Raw genomic sequence first — 23,555 nt, forward strand, 5'->3', positions numbered from 1 at the left:
CTCCTTCCCTTTTTAAGGCTGAATAATATTCCATTGTACACACCGACCACTTTTTATCATTCATTCATCAATAGACACTTGGGCTGCTTTTACCTCTTGAACCGTGTCGATAATGCTGCTGTAAACGTGGATATGCAAATATCTCTTCAGGACCCTACTTTCAGTTCTTTTGAATATATACCCAGAAGTGAAATTGTTGGATCATACTGTGATTCTATTTTTAATTATTGAGGGACAACCACACTGCTTTCCATGGCAGCTGTACCGTTTAGATTTTGTTTTTTTAAAGACAAGCACGTGGGTGGGATTTTCAAAAACATTTGCTTATGTAAGATTCTTTCTCTTGCTTGCACTCATAACTGGGTGTGTCCTTTTATCCTCAAGCAAATGAAGATGCTGCCTCAATATCTCTGAATTTTAACATCCAGTGTGAAAGGACAACAATACCACTCCTTTGTAAGAAAATCTAGCGTGCTTTTTTTTTCCCTTCCCAGCTATTTGTAGAATTTTTTTCTCTGAAATTAAAATGAAAGTTCTCTGGCTAAATAAATGTGAGCTCCCAATGTACCTCTACCTGGAGCTCCCAATGGCTCTTGTAACATAGCTATGAGCTAACATGTCTTATCTTAGCCTTAGTGCAGTGCCTGGCACGCAATGGGGTAATAATACTTTCAAGGAGGGTAAATGAATGAGTGAGGGACTCTAATTCTTCTACCATTCTCTAGGTCCCTTGCAGGCAGGGACTGTAGCTGTCTCTAGCCCAGGGCTGGGCTTCAGTGGACCACTGCTAATACGCACCTGGCAACGTTCTGATTGCCCTCCCTCCGTGAAGGGCGCCATTTGGAGGTTAGCAAAGGGAGAGACTTAGGCATGGGGAGTTGAATAGGGGAGGTGTCCTCTGGAAAAGTGTCCTCTTCCGCCCCCCATCTCAGTCTTGAAGTCAGCTGAGGCAGGGCTGAGGGGCCCCCAGTCTGAGGGTACCTGCTGAAGAGCAGGTGCTGTGGCCAAAGATCACAGTGGTCCTGCTGCCCACCCTGAGTCCCAGCCTTCATGCTCCGGCCACGCGTCACCCACCCCCTTCCTCCTCGAAAACACGGGGTTCGCCAGTTGCCTCGGACCAGCCCCTTAGACAGCAGGCCCCTCCTCGGCCCCGTTGAGACTGACCCGGCGTCTTGTTCCTCCGCAGAAGGACTTCACGGTGCGGGAGGAGCTGCAGCGGCAGGACGTGGAGCGCTGGCTGGGCTTCATCACCTTCCTGTGCGAGGTTTTCGGCACCATGCGCAGCAGCACCGGCGAGCCCTTCCGCGTGCTGGTCTGCCCCATCTACACCTGCCTCAGGGAGGTAAGACGCTGTGCTGAGAGCCGGCGCTGCAACGTGCGGGATGGAAACTCAGCTCCGAGGTGCCAGGAAAGCTGAGGGGTCACAGGTGCAAAGTCGTGGTCCATCGCTTTATCCCCTTCCGTTTACTAAAGCCAGGTTTTTATTTACTGAGTTTACAGAAAGGGAAGTAGCCTCCCTCCAAAGAAAGCATTTCAGACTGCCGGGACTCATGGTCTAGACCCTGCCTGCAGGAGACATTATGTGAATGAATGGATCTTTGGACTGGATTGGTTTAGTGTTGAATTATATATATACATATTTAAAGATTTGCTTCTAAATTTCATCTGAAAAAGAAATAAGAACAACCAAGAAACATTTGAGAAACAAGGAGTCAACAGGGTACTTGCCCTACCAGCCACTATAACCCACTCTGGGAGGTCACACTGGCCGCCTTCATGGACAGAACTGGGAGGGGCAAATGTGGAAGCCGGGAGCTCACTGGTGGGGCGGGGAACACAGCTGAGTAAGTAAGTGAGGAGGGCTGTTTGCGTTCCTGGAGTATTTCTGAGTTACCAGCAGACCCTGCTGCCATGGGCACTACAGAAGGGTGAAAGTATTGTGGGCTCCTGGGGTACCAGCCCCCTGGCACCATTGTTTGGGATAAGGGACTCTGGAAGAGAATCAAGCAACAGTGAAAACCAGGAATCGGTTTTGTATGTTTGGGTGACCTGTGGGTCGTCCCTTGGAGCTGTCACGTAGTTGCTCAGGTAGACGAATCTGCAGATCAAGAAGGGGTCAGCCTGGGAACGCAGGCTGAGCATTGGGTGAAGTGTTGATGTATACCTGGTGCTCAGGGCTGAGGACTGGATGGGGTCACCCAGGGAGAGGGTGCAGGTGGAGGAGGGGACAGGAGCCAGCAAGGAGGAGGTGGAGGAGTGACCGGGAGCCAAGAGGCTTGGTCAGAGAAGGTCCCAAGAGAGCATGCAACTCTGCAGCACTGCATGGGAGCCAGGGTCAGCCCACACTTCCCACATGCTGTCCCCTCCCACCCCCAGCAGCAGGTCCCAGGACCTAAGGCAGAGTGGCCTCTGGGGAACCAATAGAACCAGGTAGGAAGATAGTAGAGTGGTTGAAGAGAAGGCAGGGGTCTCTGTGAACAGTTCTGAAGCAGTGGTTTGTGAGGAAGTGCTCATTCCAGATTGCATGGCGCCCGGGAAGGCAGAGCGCGCAACCTCTCCTGGGCACCCTGTAGGGCCATGAGCCTCTGCCACTGGGCACAGCCAGACATCGTCTTAACATGTGCACTTGAATCCGGACTTGTTTCTCAGATTCAAACAGTGGTCTCACCCGATTCTATTTCACTCTCCAAGTGTCTTAAGCTCAGAGCACAACACCAAGAGAGGCTGTGGCTTTGTTCTGTGGTATTCCTCTGGGGATGACCCGAAGGCTGCCCTCTTGGAGGGAGGAGGCCAGCCCAGATGGCCTCTTGGGGGTCCCCCATCCCTGCCTGAGTTGCCCTGAGCCCCTGACAACCCACCTTAAGGCAGAAAGCAGTACTGTTCTAGGGCAATAACCTGGACTGTCCCAACATGTTCCCTGTGTGTGACCTGGGCACCCCCGGTACTGCCGTCACCTGCTCCCCCAAGCAGGAAGCAGGGCCAAGCACTGGCCCCAGCTGCCCAGACACTTCCAACCCCGCCTGAGGTAGCGCAGATGTTCTGGCGAGATCCGGAAGGTGCCCGCCTGTTTGATGCATTCGCCTCTTTGGAACAGTGACACAAGCACAAACCTCTGCCACGCTCACGGTGAACTTAAAGAGCAAGTGAGTCATCTATGGCTTCCACCACTTTGTAGAAGAGGAAACAGGAGCCCCATGTTCCAACCTATCTACTTGGGGCCTCATGGTGAGGTGGTTCGAGAGCATCAGCTGTGGGTTCAAATTCTGCCTCTCCCATTGTCTAGCTGTGCCATCCTGGGGAAGATTCACCTGCCCTGAGCCTCAGCTCCTTTGCAAAGGGAGATCATGCTGCGTAATCTACAGGATTTGGGGAGGAAGATGTGGTGAGCAGAGGGTGCTAAGTGCACTAGGGCAGCCAGGTTGGAATGTGGAAGGAAGTGCCAGGGGCCTTGTTCTGGGGCAGGGTGGCTCTCAGAGCTGGGTGTCCTCCAGTCGGACTCAGGGCCTGGGCACACACCCAGTCTTAAAGGGGCAGGGGGGCTGAATGCCCTTCCAGGGACACACAGCCAGTCCTGTGCCAGACCTGGCCCAGAGCTCCTGAACCCCCGATCTGGAGCTCTCTCAGATAGGGAACTCAGCTTCCCTAGAACAGGACCTTAAGAAAAGATCAGGACAAAAAGGTTTGCCCTGGGGGTCTTATCAGCCCCTTTGGAGAGCCTGTGCCTTCCCCAGAATCCAGTAGAGAGACACCTGAATTCTTAAGAGTCTGTTGTTGCCTCCCCTACCTTACCATACACACATACATACTCATACCCAGGCCTGACCCAAAGCAAATGGAGCCAGCTCTAAGAAGTTTCTGGAAGCCAAAGACACTGCTGCTGCCTCTCTCCATGCTGGAAAGGTTTAGGCTTTTCCCCTGAGGCCATGCAGGTGGCTGGTCCTAAATTAACAGGGCTCACCCTGCCCTGGGGTCCTCCCAACTGCCAGAACCACCCCCTGGCCCACCATTCGAGCTGCCCACTAAATGACATCCAGGGGTTGGGGTTAGGTCACACCCCAACCCATTCCAATAAGACATGGCTGGAGCTGCACCCCAAAGCCCTCCTGCTCAGTCCTGGCGTGGGCCCAGACCCACCTCCATGCCTCCCTGCATCCAGAGCACCCATCCTTACAGCTCCATCCTGTCATGTCGCCTTATACTACGGCTTGTAGTAATAGCTCAGTGGACAGGGTTGTCCAAAGCATGCCTTGCATTCTCTTCCCTTTTAACTCAGACAATAAACGTTATCATCCTCATTTTCCAGAGAACAGAGAGGTCAGGCATCTTGCTCAGGGCCACGCAGCCAGCAGGCAGCAGAGTCCTGTTGGAATCTAGGTCTGAACCCTGGCGCTCCTGCTCCTGCCCGCCCTGCTTCCCTGCCCGGAAGCTGAGCTCTGGCTACTCGCATTCTCCTGTCAGGCACAGCCCAGCGCCCGATACAGGGCGGAGGCAAAATCTCTCTTTGTGGAATCGATCCTGTTTTTGCCATGAATAGCATTTGCCAATCAGAGATCCTTCTTTGAGGGACAGAGAGGAATAATTTTCAATGAGTTCTTTAATTTGTTTAAGAGCCAACGGTTTCTGCCAAGATGGTTTTCAGAGTGATTGAAGAGTGTTATTGATGGCCCAAAGCTGCCCAAGTCTCCTTGCCCTCCTGTCTACAACTGCACCGGCCTCACCGGCCCTTTTTAATTTTGTTAATGTTTTTAAATGTTTTATTGTGGTAAAAACACTGAACATGCGACCTGTCCTCTTGACAGATTTCGAAGTATACAAAATACTGTTATCTGTAGGCACAAGGTTGGGCGGCTTTCTGGAATTTACTCGTCTTACGTAACTGAAAGTCTGTCCCCAGCGGTTGGCAGCTTCCTGCTTCCCCTGCCCCCAAGCCTCTGACAGCCACCGTTCTGTTCCCTGTCTCTATGAGTATGACTGTTTTGGGGAAATATGTAGTATTTGTCCTGTGACTGGCTTGTTTCACTTAGCGGAATGTCTTCCAGATTCATGCATGTCATTGCATGTGATAGAACGGCCTTCTTTTTAAAGGCTGAATAGTATTCCGTCGTGTGTATACAGCACATTTTTGAATCCATTCATTTGTCAGTGGACACTTAGCTCGTTTCCAGTTCTTGATTACTGTGAACAGTGCTCCAACGAGTAGGGGGCACCGCTGCCTCTTCCAGACTGTGATTTCACTTCTTCTGAATGAAGACACAGAGGCGGGGCTGTTGGCTCAGACGGTGGCTCTGTGTGTGTGAGGCCCCTCCCTGCCGAATTCCATAGAGCCCGTACTGTTTTACATTCCCATGAACAGTGTCTAGGAGTTCTGATTTCTCCACACCCTTCCCGACACCTGTTGTCTTTTACATGTACAAGAGTGGACAGAAGTAGATTTACGGTTGTGAGTACACAGAACACTGAGTCTATTCTTGTATTATTACTTATTTATGAACCTGTATTTTTCCACACAAACAACCGTAACCCTACTTGCGCCCTCCTAACTAATGTCAGGTGCTTGGTTTTGACGTGGGTTTCCCTGGTGAATAGTGACACTGAGCATGTTTTCGTATACCTGTTGGCTGCGTGGAGGTCTTCTTTGGGAAAATGTGATTCAAATCCATAGCCCGTTTTTTAAGTCTGGTTTCCTGTTGGGTGGTAGGTGTTTCTTATATCCAGGGTCCGGCAGAAGCAAGGCCTGCTTGAGTGTGGTGGGTGGGGTATGGTAGGGTAGTAATGGGGGGGTAATACTTTATCGATTTATTTTGAACATTCACCTAAAATGTCACTCGGTGTTCGTGATATGTTACAGAATTATGTGCTAATGATTTTATAATAAAAGTTTTTGTAATACACAAGGGACGTTATTTGTGCCGGACCCTGTGTTTCTGAGAATCAACCCCTTATCAGATCCATGGTTGGTAATATTTTGTCCCATCCTGCAGGGCGTGTTTTCTCTACCGATTGCGTAGAGAAATCTGCCCCTTTGCTGGGCAGAAGTGTTTAAGTTTGACGTAGTCCCACTTGTCTAGCTCTGCTCTTGTGCTTTTGGTGTTATACCCAGAAAGGCACTGCCAAGACCAATGTCATAACGCTTTTCCCCTGTGTTTTCTTTGACGAGTCACAGTTGATGTGTGTGGTGGAAGAGTCCTGCTTTGTCCTTCTGCGTGTGGGTATCCAGCCTTGCAAACCTCGTTTGTTGGAGAGACTTTCCCCTCCCCGTTACGTTTTGGGTTTTTTTTTATTTTTTGGCACCTTTGTCAAAGATCTGTTGGCCCTATATACATGGATTTATTTCTGGACTCTCAGCTCCATCCCATTGATCTATATGCCTGTTTTAGCAACCATAACTTTATAATATATTTTGAAATCAGGAAGTGTGATGCCTCCTGATTTGTTGGTTTTTTTGTTTTTGTTTTTGTTTCATGGTTGTTTGGCTATTTAGAATCGTTTGTGGTCTCATGTGAACTTCAGAATTGTTTATTTCTATAAAAATGTCACTGGAATTTCGATAGGGGTTGCATTGAGTCCGTAGGTCACTCTGGCTCGCATGAACATTTCAACAATATGAGCTCTCTTGATCCAAAATCAGGAACAAGACGAGAGTGCCCCCTCTCACCGCTTCCCCTCGGCAGGTTACGGGAAGTCCTAGCCAGAGCAATTAGGCAGGAAAAAGACATGAAATGCTTCCAAATCAGAAAACAAGAAGTAAAATTGTCTTTGTTTACAGCTGACAGGATCTTATATATAGAAAACTCTAAAGTCTCCACCAAAAAAAAACTGTTAGGTGTGATAAATGAATTTAGTGAAGTGTCGGGATACAAAAATCAACATTCAAAATCAATTGCATTTCTACACACTAGTAACAAACTATCTGAACAGAATATTAAGGAAATGATTCAATTTACAATAGCATCAAAAAGAATACAATATTTAGGAATAAACTTAACTACGAAAGTGAAAGACTTATACACTGAAAACTACCAACTCTTGGTGAAAAATAGTAAAGGTACAAACAAATGGATATAAGACATCCGTCATGGTGTTTTTTAATAGAACCCTAAGGACCCCTTCATCCTGACGAGGTCCTCGGCCAAACAGTGGCTGCAAGGATTCCACACACGGGAGGACGGTAATTAGCGTTTGTTGCCCAAGCTAAGGGTTTCATCATCTCCCATCTCAGCAGGAACCAACCTACCAGGGTTTGGGCCTGGCTCACCCAGCTCCATCCATTAAGGCCCCTCCGCGCCTCTGTCACCTCTGTGACCGCGGTGGTTCCGCAGACTCCTTCCCGTGGTCACCAGCTGCTTCTCTCTGGGCCCCTTACTTCAAGAGCTCTCAAAAATTCCTCTTAAAAAAACGCGAGTGGTTTTTAACCCCTTACGCCTGCTGTTTTCAGCAGCCTTTGCCCATGCACAGTGGACCTGTCTCTGTACACTCCCTCTCATTCTTGCTCTCCTATTCGCATCCCCACAGTCCATCTCTACCCGGGACTGTCATCTTCCTGCTCTCTTCCAAGTCCGGGGCCATTGCCAGAGGTCGGGAGCAGAGAAAAGGGGGGAGGGAGGGTGCGCCTCGGTCAGGAATCTCTCATCCTTCTGCACCCTCTCTGACCCACCAACCTCTCCCTCTGGTTGGGTCCCTTGCTCTCCTGCCCTCCAGGCCCCAGAAACCCATCCACCCTCCCCACCCTCCTGAGGAAAGGGGAGGGAGGGGGCAGGTACCTCTGAGAGTTGCCTTCGTGGGGCACCCCCCAGGGATGAGACTGGCTGGGCTCTGAGAGGAGGCCAGCAGGCAGGCTGGGGAGAACGCAGAGGGCAGGGAGTCGGGCTTCTCAGGAAATGAAATTGCTCTGTGCAACAATGAGAGCCACTTTTTTAACTTTTTGCCTGAGCGTGTGTTCAATTGCTCACATTGTTTTGGCTCCAGGGGAAATCTGACATCGGAAAAGGCTGAGATGAAGTGGGTGTGGGTGGGGATCCTCTGCCATTTCATGGGGCTGGAGAGTCCAGCAGAACACTCTCCAGAGGCATCTTCCCAGGGGGACTGCTCCTCCCTGCCCCAGAGAGGGATAGGGCTGCATTCTATCGCCCCGGCGAGGGGCGGGGATGGGCGGAGGCAGGATCCACAGCAGGGTCCACTGTGGCCAAAATAGGCCAAGGTCGCCCAGGGCACCTGATTTAAAAATTATCCTCCATGCAGCCTAGACCCCCAGCCCTGCACCATCTGGAGAAGTTTTGACAAAATTACAAATTCTCAGACCTCTCCTTCAGCCAGTTAAGCCAAACTTTGTAGGGGTGGGGTTTGCAGGGGGAGGATATAAGCTCTCCACCTGGCTCCAATGTGCAGTCGACGTTGGGAAAATATGAGCAGCCGCATCTTAGGTGCATTTAGTGAGCAGCTGCTGGTGAGCAAAGAGCTGTGGGAAGGGCACAGCTGGAAGAGCCAGAGAAACTAGGGTTCGGATCCCAGCTCTGCCACTTACTAGTTGTGAGGCTTTGATCTAATTCTTTAATCTTTCTGCACCTCAATTTTCTCTCTGTCACATGGAAATAATACTCACCCTGCAGGTTTATTTTAAGGTTTAAAGTAAGTGACATGGTCATGTGAAGCAGGGACGCCTGGCAGCCCCTCAGTGGGTTGACACATTGTGGGTTCCTGTTGAAAGCAAACTGTGTTCCAGGCATTGCTCACAGGAAGTATCCCGACACAGGATGCCAATGACGGGCGGGGGTGGGGGGGGATGTCCATTCTCCTCACTGAGTGCCAAGCCCCCACCACACTCAGACACAGCCCCTGATTCCTGGAAAGTCTCTCGTGAGTCCCGTGCGGCCGCAGCCACACTCTTCTGTTGTATTTCCACAGCAGGCTTCTTGCATTCCTCCTCCTGGAGCGCACTCTCCTCCTCCTCCTGCCTCCCTCTTGCCCACTGTCAAGGCCAGATTCACTGGCCACCACACCCCACCCTGCCCCAATTCACTCCTCCGTGACATCCTGTAGACCTGGCATCCACACGAGGCTGCCGACACTTGCTCTCTGGACGTGTCCTTTGCCAGATGGTTTGTACGAATGCCGTGTGACCGCTTCTTGGTTGCTTTTAAATCCTTTCGATCTTTCTTTGGTGCCTGGGAGTGAGCTGGCTCTCATGTGTCACATAACCCCAACAGCATTTTGCTCAGGACACAGCATTCACCCAGCGAGCAGCAATCTGTCCTGAGGCCTTGTTACTTTCGCATCGCACTGCTGAGTTTCCCAGCTCTACTGGAAGGGAGCAGTATAAGTGATGATCCTGCCCCAAAAGGCTAACAATCCCCTTGACTACTACATCCCCAGAAACTAAGCAGCCACAAACATTTGGGTTGGGTGGTGTACATACAGTACAGAGCAAGGGGGAATTTAGGAGTTTGGGCAGCCGCTTAGGGGCCAAGGGGAAGATCAAGCTTACCAAGAAGTAGGCTTCGGACAGGTATTGGTGGGGAGGGAGGGAGGCCTCCGGGAAGAAATGTGTGAGTGGAGGCTTGGGGACCAGGATGAGATGTTTCGGGGGAGGGCCTGTCCATGTCCCTGTGACAGAGGGTCTGACGGTTGTGGGCCAGCCCTGGCTCCCAGCGGAAGCATTTTTGGCGGACACAGATGATACTGAGAACCTCTGGAAGTTTCTAGGCCAGAGAGCAACACCGTGGAAAGTGTAAAGGAGATTTTCTGTGTTCATTCAGCAAACACCAAGAAAAACACTACTTAAAAAAAGATTTTAAGTATTTATTTTTAGAGAAGGGGAAAAGAAGGGAGGGGAAACATCGATTGTTTGCCTCTCGTACTCACCCTGATCGGGGACCGAAGCTGCAACCCAGGCCTGTGCCCTGACCAAGAGTCGAACTTGGACTGAAAAGTCGCCTAGATACATTTGGGCCTCGCCCTAGCCAGGGCACGGTGGAAAGGACGGTGCTCAGCACAGGGTGAGCATGGGCAACGAGAATGTGGGGGCCAGATGGCAGGTGGGACCAGGAGGTCTCTCTGGCCAAGGCGTCGTAGCAGAGAACTACCCTCAACTGCTTGTCTATAAAAATTCCTTCTTGCTGTAACAGTCAATCAAAAAAGACTAAGTGGGAAGGTAAGGGCTGGAAAGAAGCTTGAAAATTCAGGAGAACATTTCCCCGCAGACTTTGCTTATTCCAGCCCTAATCTCAGGCATAGACCCGGCCTGGAATGCTCCCCCGAGAGTGCAGCCTCCCCAGGGCAGGTACACAGCCCCCTGGGCGCTGGTTTGGCCACAGAGTTCCTCCAGGCCCAGCAGCTGCTGCTATGAATACCCCAGCTTAAGCAACCATTCCTGTAACCTCCGCAGAAATAACTCCCCACAGTTTTGTCCCCTCCTGAGCTATCGTCCCCCTCGTCCACGTGGCAGCCAAGTCTCTCTGCAGTGTGATGCCCCTGACCTGCTCAGACACCCCCGAAAACCACACAAACACACTGGCGTGCCCTCCTCCGAGGCTGCAAGTTCTTTGACCTCCTCCAGAGAGAACCCGGGTCTCCCCCACCCCCCACCCTTTAACTGTTCCTCAGCCTCAGCCAGACTCTGCAAACCGAAATGTGAAATTCGAAGCCAGTGTTCCCCTTAGCAACCATGGTAACACAGGATCCGATAGAGAGCCTGGAGTTATAAAAATACCAGCTTCCACCAGACACTGGTTTCCACAGGGAAACCAGTCTCTATGCCAGAACTGTTTTTAAACAGTTTTAAAACTCAAGAGATTTCCAAACCATCTCCGTGGGGCTTCTGGAACACGTCTCCGACTCCCTTATGGAAGGGGGTGGGGATGGCAAGCTCTGGGTATTTTCTCTAAGACTTAGAGATTCAGAGAGCATGTGGCTCTCTGGGAATTAGGTCGCCACAGAGAGGATATATAGGTGGGAGCAGTTTTTCTTAAGCATCAAATGCTCAGTATTTTTTTAAGAGTTAGACTGGATTGCCGCCACCCCTGAGAGCTCCTACCCCAGGAGTCTTCGGTGGCCTCACCCCTTCCAGTTACACCAATGGGGAAGGATTTGACCTCTCTCCCCTTCGTTGAAAATAGTTTTCATTGATGTGCCATTTTCCAGCAGGAATTCTACGTTCAAGGCCTCCGGTGGGGAGGTGGGAGGCCTCACCTTTTCTGCTCAGGACCAAGAAGAAAGGCCCTATGCCGCATCCCTTGCCCCCAGCTCTTCCTGCCCCACAGATGCATCCTCAACAGGGTCTGAGACCTGGGGCAGGGGCCTCACTTTTTCTCCTGATCTCAGCGCCGCCTGCAGGGGGCACCCGGCTTTGCGGAGTGGGGGTGGAGGGGGCTTCCCCACCCCAGACTGCAGACTCGCCTTCCCTCCGCAGCCCAGGGCAGACCGGCCCTCCCCACCTCCTCCGCCTCCTCGGAGCTCTCCTCCTCCTTCCTCTTATCTCCTGAGGCCATGCCTTGTAATTTTGAAAAATATTCTAACTCAGTAATTAATGTCTGAACTTCAAGAGGCCCTGCTTTCTGCAGAGTCGCACTGAAGGCTGGGAGGGAGGAGCTGGAGGAGGCCTTGGAGGGGTGGAACTGGTGCGGGCTTTTTCGGATTTTTTTCTAAGCTGGTAAAGGGATGGTAGAGGGTAAACTTTCTTACCAGAGTTGTGTACAAAATACACGTGCACAGATATACACATACACATGCATCTGTCTAGATCAGCAACTTTCAACCTTTTTCATCTCATGGCACACATAAACTAATTACTGAAGTTCTACGCAACACCAAAAAATATATTTTTTGCTCATCTGACAAAAATATATTTTTTGTTCATCTGACAAAAAATATAGATGTCATTTCGATTCATTCATAGCAGACAGCTATTGTTGGGTTGGCTACTGTCATTGTTTTTTGTTTGACAATCCAAGGGAAAAGAGGTCAGTACCCCTGACTAAATAGTTAGATGCTGTAGGCTCTAGAAATTCTTGAGGCGCACTGGTTGAAAATCAATGGTCTAGATTTTTTAAATCCTTTAGGTTTCTAATAACAATAAGGCACATGCCCCACCCCCACCCCTGGCTGTTTCCCAGTAGGGTGCTGTCAGCACTCGAGGGGAGGGGAGCCAGGCTGGGGCACTTTCTGAATGTGTCCGTCCCTTTGGGGGATTGGCTGGGACAAGAGGAAGTGACATATATTGAGAAGGTAAGAAAGCAGACACAGTGGAGGTGAAAAGAGCCATCAGAAACTTCAGATAACCCAGAAGTCAAAAAAATCCAGCTTGCCTATTTCCCTCACCCTCAGGGAAGGTGTAAATAGCCCCACTGAATCCTGGACTGGACCCCTCAGCACCCCCATTCCACTAATTGTCTTGCCTCCTGGTGGCTGCCCACCCCACATCCCAGCCCTGCCCAGCCTTCATGCCCTGGCTCAGGTGCCCTCCACCCAGCAATCTGGGTGCCGAGTGCTGGCCTGGCTGCTGGGGTGTGGGCGTGAGTGGGCCGTGGCGCCCACTCTCCCCATCAACTTGGGAGAAGAAGCAGAAAAACCAGAGTGACCTGTCCAGGGAGCTGGTGGGTCGACCACACACAAAACAGGACCCACGCTGATCTTTCCACTGTGCCCTGCTCCGGGTCTCAGCACCCACCCTCTAAGTTCAGCAGCTGGTGGTGCCCGACCACTGCTCTCAGAACCCTATGATGCGAATAACGTCCAGGCAGCACCTGGCCATCTGGACCAGACCCGGTTGGGAACCACCTTGTCTCTTCTGCCCACCTGCAGACCTAGCTAGGACCCAGCTCCTTCCTCATGCTGCATTCTCACCGTGGCCAGCTGTGAGCAGGCGGTAACAGGCGGCCTGGGCCAGGCCCGATGGGAAGAAACTGCCAGGATCTACTTTTCTTGGAGCAGGAAGGGCAGGGTGCTGGGGTAAGAGGCAGACCTCAGAGCCAGACCAATAAGCAACTTACCCCGTCCGGCCCTCTTTCCCTGTCGGGATGAGGGTAAAATGTAATTCAGTGGGTTAGCTAATCACAAATTGATTTCTCCCCTTCCCTGTAACAGAACACAAAACAAAGACGTGAAAAACAAAATCTGTGGGATAAAGGATCAGTCAGCAGCATCTTTTTGTCATTCCCAATGAAGTGCTTCTTAATCAGAAAAAATGTGCAGGGACCCAGTAAAATCCGTCTCCGGCCTTTGCCCTTGATGTTCCTTCTGGGAGCATGCCCTCCTTCCAGGTCTCTGCTAGACGTCAGTGCCTCAGGCGGACGCTCCCTGACCACACCCGCCCCCAGTGTCTGGCTTTACCCTAGAGTGTTCTTTGTTAACCTGCTTGTTTTCTGTCTCCCCAACCAGGTTGGAAATGCTCTAAAGTTGGGGAAATGTGTCTCTTCTCTCAGCTATGTCCCCAGTGCCTTGAACTGCACCTGACATACATAGTAGGTGCTCAGTAAACACTTGTTGAATGAATTAATGAAATAGAATGTCTCTACTGAGCAGAGCAGAGACAACAGCCCCTCTGGAGTTGATCTGGGAGGATTTCTCCACAGAGATATATCCGGAATCCTTAACAGGCGAGGTGTGTGAGTAGGGTGGGGCCGGCTGGCAGCTGTCCCTGGAGATGAGCTCAGAAAGGAAGAGGGAAGAGAGACACTCCCCCAAATCAAATTGAATGGAGCAGTTTGTGCTCACGGTACCAGTGAACCGGTGCAAAACTGCTGTCAGCCAGTGACGCTGCCAGTATTCTAGCCCCATGTGTCACTCTGGTTAAATGGTCTTTTCTCGGTAGTCTGCCAGGCTTCCTCTGTCATCTGATTAGTCTGTCCCAAGTCAGAACCCCATGAGCCATAGTCAGGCTCAAGGTGGGCTTCTGGCACAGCTTCGTGGGTGGGGAGCCGTGAGGAAGGGGTTACTGAGGGGCTGCTGCGTGAGCACCTGCTGTAACCTCGGGCTGGGCCTGGAGATGCAGGTGGAGGTGCGGCAGATGCACCCCTGCTGCCTCTCCTGCCCCTGCTGCCCCTCCTGCCCCTCCTACCCCTGCTGCCCTCTTAACCTGTTAAGCAGGTTAACAAAGAACCCTCTAGGGTAGAGCCAGACACTGGGGGTGGGTGTGGTCAGGGAGCATCCAGAGGAAGGAGGGAAGAGGATGCACAGGGCGCAAGAGGGTCCCGTGAGGGGGGGGGGGGGGACGGTGANGGGGGGGGGGGGGGGGGGAGACGGTGACAGCATGGTTCAGGAGGTGGGGGATGACACTCACAGTCACAAACACTGAGGACAATGGAGACCTCTTAGCCCTTAACAATCTCAGCACAGCCCCAGCTGTGGAGCCACTGTGTCATCATGCATTCTCCAGTAGCTGCGTTTTATTAAAAGGGACAGGCAAAATCAATTTTACTATCTTTTATGTTATCCAGTATATCCAAAGAATTAATTCCCCATGCAATCAGTATTAAAAAGATTGAGGTAGTTTTTGCATTTTCTTTTTTTGGTGCTCAGTCTTAGAAATCCACCTCTCCATTCAGACTAGGCCTGTCTCGGGTGCTCAAGGCCACAGGCGGCTGGTGGCTACTGTTCTGAACAGCCTAGGAGCGGAGGCTAGCTTCTGGGGTCCTCCGGCTTCTGGAACAGTTCTGGATCCCAAAAGTATCTGGATCCTCAAAGGCTCAGGAGAATTTGTTATAGCTGCTGCTTCTGAGCACCCAGAAGCAAAGGAAAACGAGGGGAGCTGGAACACCAGCGTCCGCGGCCCACATGCCAGTGTCGGTCACTTGGCTGAAGTGCCCTGGTGGGGCCGGCAAAAGGCAATTCCTCTGACCCGTCAAATGACGAAAGGTGGGGAAGGTAAAAGGAAGGGCCAGAAAAGATCAGGAGGAAGAAAAATACAGAAGGCGGGGAGAGGCAGTGGGTGGCAGAGGTGACAGACTGCAGGAGGGAACTAAGAACAGAATCCGAAGACTGGGGGGGTGCCCCTTCCCTGTCCCCCGTCCCCCGCCCCCACCTCGCCCAGGCAGCTGCTACTCCTCCCCACAATGGCTGAACAGAGCTCATGGCCAGTACGGGAAGGCACAATTAGCTCATTCTCTCATTGCCCGTGTGATTACACTGTGGCTGCCAGGGCTCCCATTTCTGTAATTAAGACCTCGTCCCTTACTCAGAGGTATGGAAACATGAAAGTATTTGCTGAATCTGGCTTCTCGGGGTTAAAAGCCAGACTTAGGAAACGCAAACACTTGTGGAAATGCAAACACACACTCACTAACTAATTGTCCTTTAATTAAGGCCAAAGCCCTGCTTAAAACAATTAGCTCTGGGAATTGAACAGTAGGTGCAACTCCACTTTTTGCTAATTGTCCTTCCCTGATAGCTGGATGTGGCTGGTCCAGGGGGACCGGGGGACAGGAGGGAGGGAGGGAATTGGCTGCTTCGGGTCTGGACTGGGCCGTGCTCTGCCTGGTTTGGAAACGTTAGTCAGAGGAGACTCGGAGGTGTGGGGGGAGCACGGCGGATGTGGTTTGGGCAAGGGGGGGTCAGAGGCAGCCCCAGGCGTGGACTCCGGCCACTCGAAGCCTCCGCAGCTCCTGCTGGCCACACCAAGGTGGCTCGCCTGGCTGGAGCTGAGGGCGTGGGCCAAGGATTAGCTGACTGGAAAGCAATTAGACGAGGTGGGGCTGGCTGGGAAAATACCTGGAATCCCAGGGCCAGAGCTGAGACATGCTTGGGTGATGCCACAGGCAGGAGGCTCTGGGAGCGGAGGGGCCCACCAGTGAGGCGGCTGCCACTGGCCCCCTGGGCCGCAAGCCTTTTTTGCCTCCTACTGATGCGGAGAAGTAGAGTCTGGAGCGTGGGGGAAGTCAGGGGGTGCAGCCCTCTGGGCAAGTGGCCCATCCTGAGGACCACTTCCTGTCTCCACCTCCGTCTGCCTGCCCCTGCCCCTCCTGAGACTACCAGGACTTTCCTGAGGCCTGTCTGTGCTGTTTTGTGTCAGCAGGTGACCCCTTCCTGGGCAGGCGGCATGTGTAGGTGAGGTGTGGCCCTTCCAGAGACGTTCACATCTTCCCCACAGGATAGCAGGAGCTGGGGTTTGGTGGGGGGAGGTGACAGGCCCCTGCAGTGAACCCTCTTCCCGGAAAACACCCACCTGCCTTAAGGCCTTCAGAGAGTCCCTGGGGACTGTGCCCTGGGGAGACCCAGTTAAGAGCCCCTGCTCTGGACCTGGACGTGGGGGGGTTCATACAGTGGAATGGTCAGAGGGGTTGTCCAGACCATCCTCAGAGCACCCGTGTGAAGGAGTTCATGGCTGACCTGGCCAGGTTAGGGCTCCCATGGATCCCAAAGGCCCCTGAGGGCTCACTTTTTCCCCCCAGAAGGCATCATAACCCTCCTCGCCCTACCCTTCCCCTCCTTGCCCCCCTCCTCTGCCTTCTTCCCTCCACTCTTCATTGGAGGCCAGCAAACTTCTTTAAAGGACCAGATAGTAAATATTTCTGCTTTGCAGGCCAAGAGGCAACGTCAGGTTTAACCACATCCCTGTGAGTCGTAGGGCACCAAGCAGCAGTGCCAAGCGACAAGAGCCGTTTCTGTAGAAACGGCTCAGCCCCGCCTTCGTCATGGGAAAGCATAGACAGTATGTAAATGAGCGTGAATGGCTGTGTTCCAACAAAACCTCATTTACGGACACTGAAACTTGAATTTTATACCATTTTTATGTGTCACAGAATATTATTCTCCTTTTGACTTTTCCCCCTGCTGTATAAAAATGTAAAACCTATCTATTCCTGGCTGACGGGCCTGTGCGAAGCAGGCCAAGGATCAGATTTGGCCAGTGGGCCATTGTGGCCTGACCCCTGATCTCGTTCTCAGCTGGCAGACACCATCCCGGCGACGCAGACACACGTTGTGTTTGAGAATCCCTGTCGTCACAGGGGGGCCTGCGATGCCCCAGGTGGTGCTGATGCTGTTAGTAGGGGGACCGCACACTGAGTAGCACTGATCGAGTCTGACCTGCACCCCCATTTTTCAAATGGCAAAACCGAGTCCCGGAGGTGACATAGCTCTGTCCTGTAACCTTAAGGAGAGGCTTCGTTGTCCTAGAATACAGAGCAGGGTGGCTTTCTGCCTCTAGCTGCTTCCAGAGACCTGCCCTGCCAGCTCACCCGACCTGAGGCTCCAGCCGAGACACAGGAAATGTGCATGTGTTCTCCAGAGACCAGAGCGGCGGGGCTCCAGTGAGTCACTTCCCAGGCGCGGAGACACGTGCACTGAGATGTCTCCGTGCTGTTGGCCCCCTCCCGACCCCCCGCTGTTTGAGCGAAGCCACAGCCTGGTGGCCTGGCCTCGGTGCTCTGTGGGAGGGGGAGGAAGGAAGGAGGAGTGCTTGGATGTCAGGCTCTTGTCATTTTGAATATCACTGTTGGTACCAGTGGTGACCTGAGGCAAGTCCCTTCAGCTCTTCGAGCCTCAGTTTTTCCATCAGTGAAATGGGGGAACCGCCCTGACCTCGGCCGAGTTGCCATAAGGATGGGTGACCACGTATGTCACATGTCCGGCACATAGTATAGGGCTGTCACGGTATCTTCCTCGGCCATCCTGGTGTCTGCCTTAGCCTACCCATGGCCTGGACAGCCACATAAGAGGGCTCCACGGTGATTCTGGTGGTGCATGAGACCCCGGCTGTTGACATTTTTATGAAGGTAGTCACTGTCCTGTGCTCCTGTGACATTTCCATGGGTGATTTAGGTTGGCATGTGTCAGGCCTGGAGTGTGTTTGTAACCTGGGGCCCTTGGGTGGCCTTAGGGGTCTGAAAACCCACTGAAATTGTACACCAATGTCTGTGAACTTGTGTAGATGTGCAGTTTTCTGGGAGAGGTGCCAGAGTTTCCGTCAAATCCTCAAAGGGTTCTGTGTTCTGAAAAAATGGAACGACACACCGATATCTATAAACTCAACACATAAGGAAGCACCAGAAGTTTGGGGCAGATTTTGGTTTGGGAGTCAGCTCCCCGGTCCTGATACACTGGGCCCATTGTCCATCATCGAAGTTGGATCCGACCTTCCATTCCTTCGCTCATGAGAACTGTGACCGGCATACCTACCCCACCAACCCAGAGCCAGAGGACGTCCTACAAAGGAAAACCTGGAGTGGGGCTGACAAGCAGAGGTGGGGCTCACAGAGGGGCCACTGGGTGGGCAGGGGGCCTCATAGGGACCCCCCTGCAGGGTCGGTTTGTTTCCACTTTCAGTACATGGGAGGTTTAAAATGGGGGACAGGAAGCTGTGGTGATGGGCAGGATTGTGGGGACCTTCGGAGAGTCAGTGAAAAGAAAGGGACAGGAGAGGACCATGGGGGGAGCCCACGGTCCAGCTCCTGGCGCAGGCTCTGGCAGCACGAGCATCTTCCCTCGGCGAAGTCGTCTGGCTGGATGCTGGGGTTGGTGCCTGCCGTGGGAGCATGATACTCCCACAAAGAAGTTTCCTCAAAACATCTCCAACTGGGAAAAGTAGGAATATACCGTAAAATCACCCCATTGGGAATTTTTCTATATAATTTTGCAGTGAAGTTAATGCACAGCTTGAAGAAACAGTAATTTATATATAAACACAAATAACGGAGTAAGATTTTAAAATAATCCAAAGGCCAGATTTAAGTATCTTTCCTTGCAACGCAAACTGCTATCTAAGCCTGCTTACATAACGTTGGCTTTCTTCAATTATCTCCCGGGGCCCCACAGGCCATCTCTGGCCTCCTCACAGCCATCGTGGGCCTGCCTCGGTGGGGCCTGTTTTGGGCAGCCTGTCCGCCAGCGAGGTGACTCTGCCCCCTGAGTGCGGAGCAAGTGCTCCTATCCCCTCCCTCCTTCACTAGGCTTCCCTCTGTCCCCGTGGTGTCTTCACATCAGCTCGCCATGCCCATCTGAGGGGGAGAACCTCCCCTTCACCCCACAGTCCACCGCCCCGCAAGGAAACATCCCGTTTCTCTCTTCCCTTTAGAGCCAGTATTTTCTTTTTTAAGTGATTTCTTTATTTTGATTAAAGGTATTGGGGTAACATTGGTTAATACCATTCTGTAAGTTTCAGGTGTATAACTTTATAATACATCTGTATATTCCATGTAGGCTCACCACCCAAGCTCTCGTCTCCTTCCGTCACCATACGTTTGGCCACCGTCATCCTCTTCGCTCTCCCTCCACCCCCTCCCCGTGGTAACCACCATATTGCTGTCCTCGTCTGAGTTTTTGTTTTTGCATTTGTTATCTTCTGTTTTATATCCCACATGAGTGAAATTGTATGGTCTTGGTCCTTTGCCGCATGACTTGTTTCACTTAGCATGGTATTCTTGAGACCCATCCATGTTGGATAAATGGCAGTACTCCATCCTGGACGGCTGAGTCGTGCTCCATTAACTGGGTAAATTATGTGCATGTGTGCACACGCGGTACATCTCTGTCCAACTTTCTATCAAAGGGCCCTCGCCGTTGTGAATAGTGAACAGCCAGTGTTTTCCAGGGAACTGTCTCCCCACGTGCTGTCTCTCCAAGGAAACTGAGACACAGAGAGGTGAATAAACAGTGCAGCGTGACGGGTGGGGTCAGAACCGGGTCAGGGTCAGAACCCAGGAGTCTCACTCACAGCCTTGGTTCCCGTTGCTGACCTGCTTGTGCAGCAAGTTTTCCCTGACAGACTAGTGGGTCTGTGCAGATGGGATCCATGCCTCCTTATTGGTTGGATGAATGAAGGAGTGAATGAGTGAATGGATGAAACTATTTCCATCCCTTCAGACCCTCCAGAGGAGGGTGCAGGACCTGCTGTGCTTGGGAGACTGCACCCCAGGAGACAGTGGGGCCCCTGTAAGTGTCTGTGTTCCAGCCAGCACATGCCTTCCTCCCAATCCAATCCCCAGAGGTAGGCCCTCCGCTCGGCTTAGAACTTAGTAGAACAAAACTGTGGCCCTGGGACTGTGGGTAGAGAGACTCTGGCCACAGAGGTTAGAGGAGGAGGTCAGGGAGAGCTTCTCGGAGGAAGGCGGTTTTGCAGTCAGTCGTGAATGATCCAGTCTTGAACAGAGCCAGTGGGAGAAGGCAGCCCTGGCAGAGACAAGGAAAAGCAAAATCTGCAGGTAGATGATGACAAGACACATTCATAGGCCTATGAACAGATGGCTTTGGTGAGGCTAGAGGTCTGTGAAGAGGAGGGAGAGGGGTGTAGGGCCTCAGGGGGGAAGTGGGCCAGTAGGTGCCTGAGTGCCAGGCTGAGCCTTTTGTCCTCTTGCATCCTGGTGGTCCGAATGCGTGGGTACTACAGAATCCTGGTTGGCACGCTTGCTCGTACCAAAAGAGCATCTCAATCTAGAAAGAGAATCGCCACATTATGAAAATACATGTTCTGCTAAGGGTAAGGCTCTGAAGCCAAACAAACTTCCAGGTGCCAATTAAAAATATTCTTATCTCTGCCTTTGACTTGGCGGAGAGAAACTGCCAGATCTTTCTGCCCATCCCCAAGCAGCCCCAGGCCCTTGGCTCAGCCCAGGCCTGCCTGCCCCTCCATCGGGTGGCTGCCATTCTGAGTACCGATGCTAATTACACCATCAGCTCAGCCCAATTATTCCCTGCACAATAGTCCCAAGTCCAGCCGCCCCTGCCCAGTCGGTTCTTGGTTACTGCTTTCCACCCAAATGCACCACGGAACCAGCTGAGCTCCCTCACCCCAGGGACAGACCAGCGTCTGTGGTGTGGCCCCAAATGCCACACCCCACCCCAGAAGACCAGCACCCCTCGTAACTAGGCTATGCAGGCATTTAATCTTCTTAAATGGGGCATGCTGAGATTATCCTGCTGAAGAGGACACGTTTTAACCAAAAACTTCAGAATTCCATGCTTGGTGGCATAGGAAAGAGCCAGCGTGCCCCTCTCCAGCCCCCCACGTGGTGGCTGTGCCCCGCCACCCCCCGAAAGCAGTGCAAAGTCTGAGAGTGGAAGGAGGGACACCTGGTTAACTTGGCATACCGTAAAGAACCTTCTAAGAAGTTTCTTCCTGGGCTCTAGGAAGGGTAGGTTGGCACAGCCCTGCAGATAACCATGTGCCCTGGGCAGTGAGTGGGCAGGGGGCCCTTCCTCTGAAGCTGGCGGTTTCACCCTATGTGGCTCTGGCCTCCGCAGTTCCCTCTGAGCCTGCGGAGAAATCCGCCGTCTGTCCACAGTGACCTCCCTACCACCCTTCTTTTTAAAGAAACTTCTGTGTCTGGCTTCATGCACGGGGGGTGACCTGTCTTCCCTGGGGGTGTCCCATCTCCCCTGAGCTGCCCACCACATTCTGATGAGCTTCACCACAGGAGAAGGCAGGAAGGCAGTGGCCTAGGTGGGAGCGGTCGGGGGAGGCCTCATCCAGGGACTGGGGTGGCTGGACAGCGGCTCAGCCCCCCGGGGAAGGCTTACCCGAAGGAGGAAAGGACTGTTTCGCAAGCAAGGCTGGGCGCTCTGAGCTGGCCCGGTGGCCCCTGGCATGCGGCTGGGCCTGTTAGGAAATCAAGGAGCCGCTCTGTCTGCTTTCCAGCAGGCGCCACTTCTCTCTTTCCACTGCTTTGCTCAATCCCCGGCGCTGGCTCCAGGGCCGGGCTGGCGGGCGGGCAGGCAGGCAGGCATTCTCTGCCACAGGCCTGGTGCCTGTGAAGCGCCTGCTCTTGCCTCAGCCAGTGTTGTCACAAGAGGCCCGGGCCAGGCTGCAGAATCATGCTGATAAGACCAGCCAGCCGGCTGTGGGTGGGCATCTCAGGTGGGAAGATGGATGGCCCTCGGGAAAGATTCCAGGCCTTTTCCCTGGGTTGAGCGCCACAGTCCTTATCTCCTTACCTGCCAGGGGGGGCTCCTCACCAGTCACATACAAATGAAAACGCCACCCCAGACATACTTGAAGAGGGAGGGCTTGCCTCTGGCTCCTTTGAATCTTCCTGGCTGTCAGTCAGGGGAGCGGGAAGATAATATTATAAATTTGGTCCCAAAGAGGGCAGGTTGAGGAAGGCGTCCAGAAACTGGAGCCGCCTTGGTGTCTGCTGTGGAAGCTCTTGGACCTGTCAATCAAATGAGATTTTTCTTGGAGGAAAAATGACCAGGGGGGTGGGCCAAAGGCCAATCACTAGGGTCAAGGGCAATTGGGGTACAGATGGAGGCCCTTATGGGGCTGAGTAGAAGAGGTGGGAGGTGAATAAGAACAAGTGTGCATGGCACAGCCCCTCACTCAAGAGTCTTGCAGGCCTGAGTAGTATTGCCATTTCGTAGAATGTGGGAACCCAGGGTAACCAGTGGGAAATGGTAATATAGAAAACTGCAGCCCTGAGATGTCAACCAGTGGCCCAGCTTCCAAGGCTGGTTGCTGTGAGGACTGAAAGCAGAACCAGAACCTCGCCACTGCTAACTCTGTCCCAGGGAGAGCTAATGTCCCACCTAGGAAGAGCAGTCCAACCCAGACATGCAAACTTGCTCTTGGGCTGTGCTTCTCGGAGGCAGGGGGCTGGCCTAGCAGACCCCTCAAGGTCTCGTTCAAGCCCAGGGGTGACTGATTCTACAGGCAAGTTGCTATGGGAACTGTAACTGAATTTCCTGGCGCTGGGGCTGTGAAAATCACAACCTGAACCTTCCGTTGATGTGGGTTTCTAGATTAATTTCCTGTTTGATTGTTTACTTTAGAAAGAGGAAAATGCCTTTGCAGGCAGCTAGTTCCCTCCACCAAGACGCTTATCACACCCTCCCCCCACAGCCAGCAAGGTCAAGTCCAGGACTCAGATGGGTGGAGGTGTGGAGGCCAGGGGATGGAGCCCGGAAGTGGGGGAGGCACCGCTAAGAGCAGATGGCAGCCTGGGGCCCCCTCTCCTGCTCTGCCCTCTCTTTGTGCCAGCGGAGGGTCCCAGCCCAGTGACCTGCGAGTTCAGAAACTGCCTGTTGGGGGCCATCTGCCCAGCACCCGAGCCCCAGGTCTGGACCCCAGCCAACCCAGACCCCTCTCCTGTCTCAGGTAGCTGTTTTGTGCTGAGTCAGATGCAAAATGTAGTCATTGCTTCAGAGGGGTTTCCAGAGGGTACGTGAGGGGGGCGATGGTCCCAGGGGCCCCCAGACACCCAGTGCCTCCAGGCTGGGCACTGCTGGCTGAGCTCCTCTGGGCGTGCTGAGAAAACAACTGCTCCCCCCAGGCCCCCACTGCTCCAGCGAGAGCAATGGTTGATGTGCCTGGTGCCATAACCCCGTCCCATTCCGGCTCTGTTCCCCAGGGAGCAGTTCATGCTGCCAAGCTAAGGCCAGGCCCTACGGCAAGTGCCATGGTCTCAGTAGGAGTAGAACTGCTCTGTAACCTTCAGAGTCGTTCTCCCACCCCACCTGCTAAACCTCTGGAGGAGACAGGCAGGGACACCAGCCCACTTTCTAAATGGGGACCCTAAGGCACAAGGAAGGGAGGGAACTGGGCTAGAAGTCCTCCTGCCCGGTCCGGGGGTGACCTGGGGACAGGGGCTCCCAACCCCTTCACTGCCCCTGCCCGGGTGACTGTGTAACACACC

At 52.8% G+C, this 23,555-nt stretch overlaps 1 protein-coding gene across 2 annotated transcripts in view; it reads left to right on the forward strand.

Moving 5' to 3' along the window:
* The window catches only part of CTIF (cap binding complex dependent translation initiation factor), a 249,813-nt gene that overhangs the window by 211,022 nt on the left and 15,236 nt on the right, over nucleotides 1–23,555 (forward strand). For both annotated transcript variants that reach the window (XM_037034004.1, XM_037034011.1), the window contains exon 10: nucleotides 1,187–1,342. In XM_037034004.1, coding sequence (XP_036889899.1) covers nucleotides 1,187–1,342 — 156 coding nt within the window. The remainder of the gene's footprint in view (nucleotides 1–1,186; nucleotides 1,343–23,555) is intronic.

The sequence above is a fragment of the Sturnira hondurensis genome, unplaced genomic scaffold (genome assembly GCF_014824575.4).
Source record: "Sturnira hondurensis isolate 20B ecotype Veracruz unplaced genomic scaffold, ASM1482457v3 Scaffold0001872, whole genome shotgun sequence".
Taxonomy (NCBI): Eukaryota; Metazoa; Chordata; class Mammalia; order Chiroptera; family Phyllostomidae; genus Sturnira; species Sturnira hondurensis.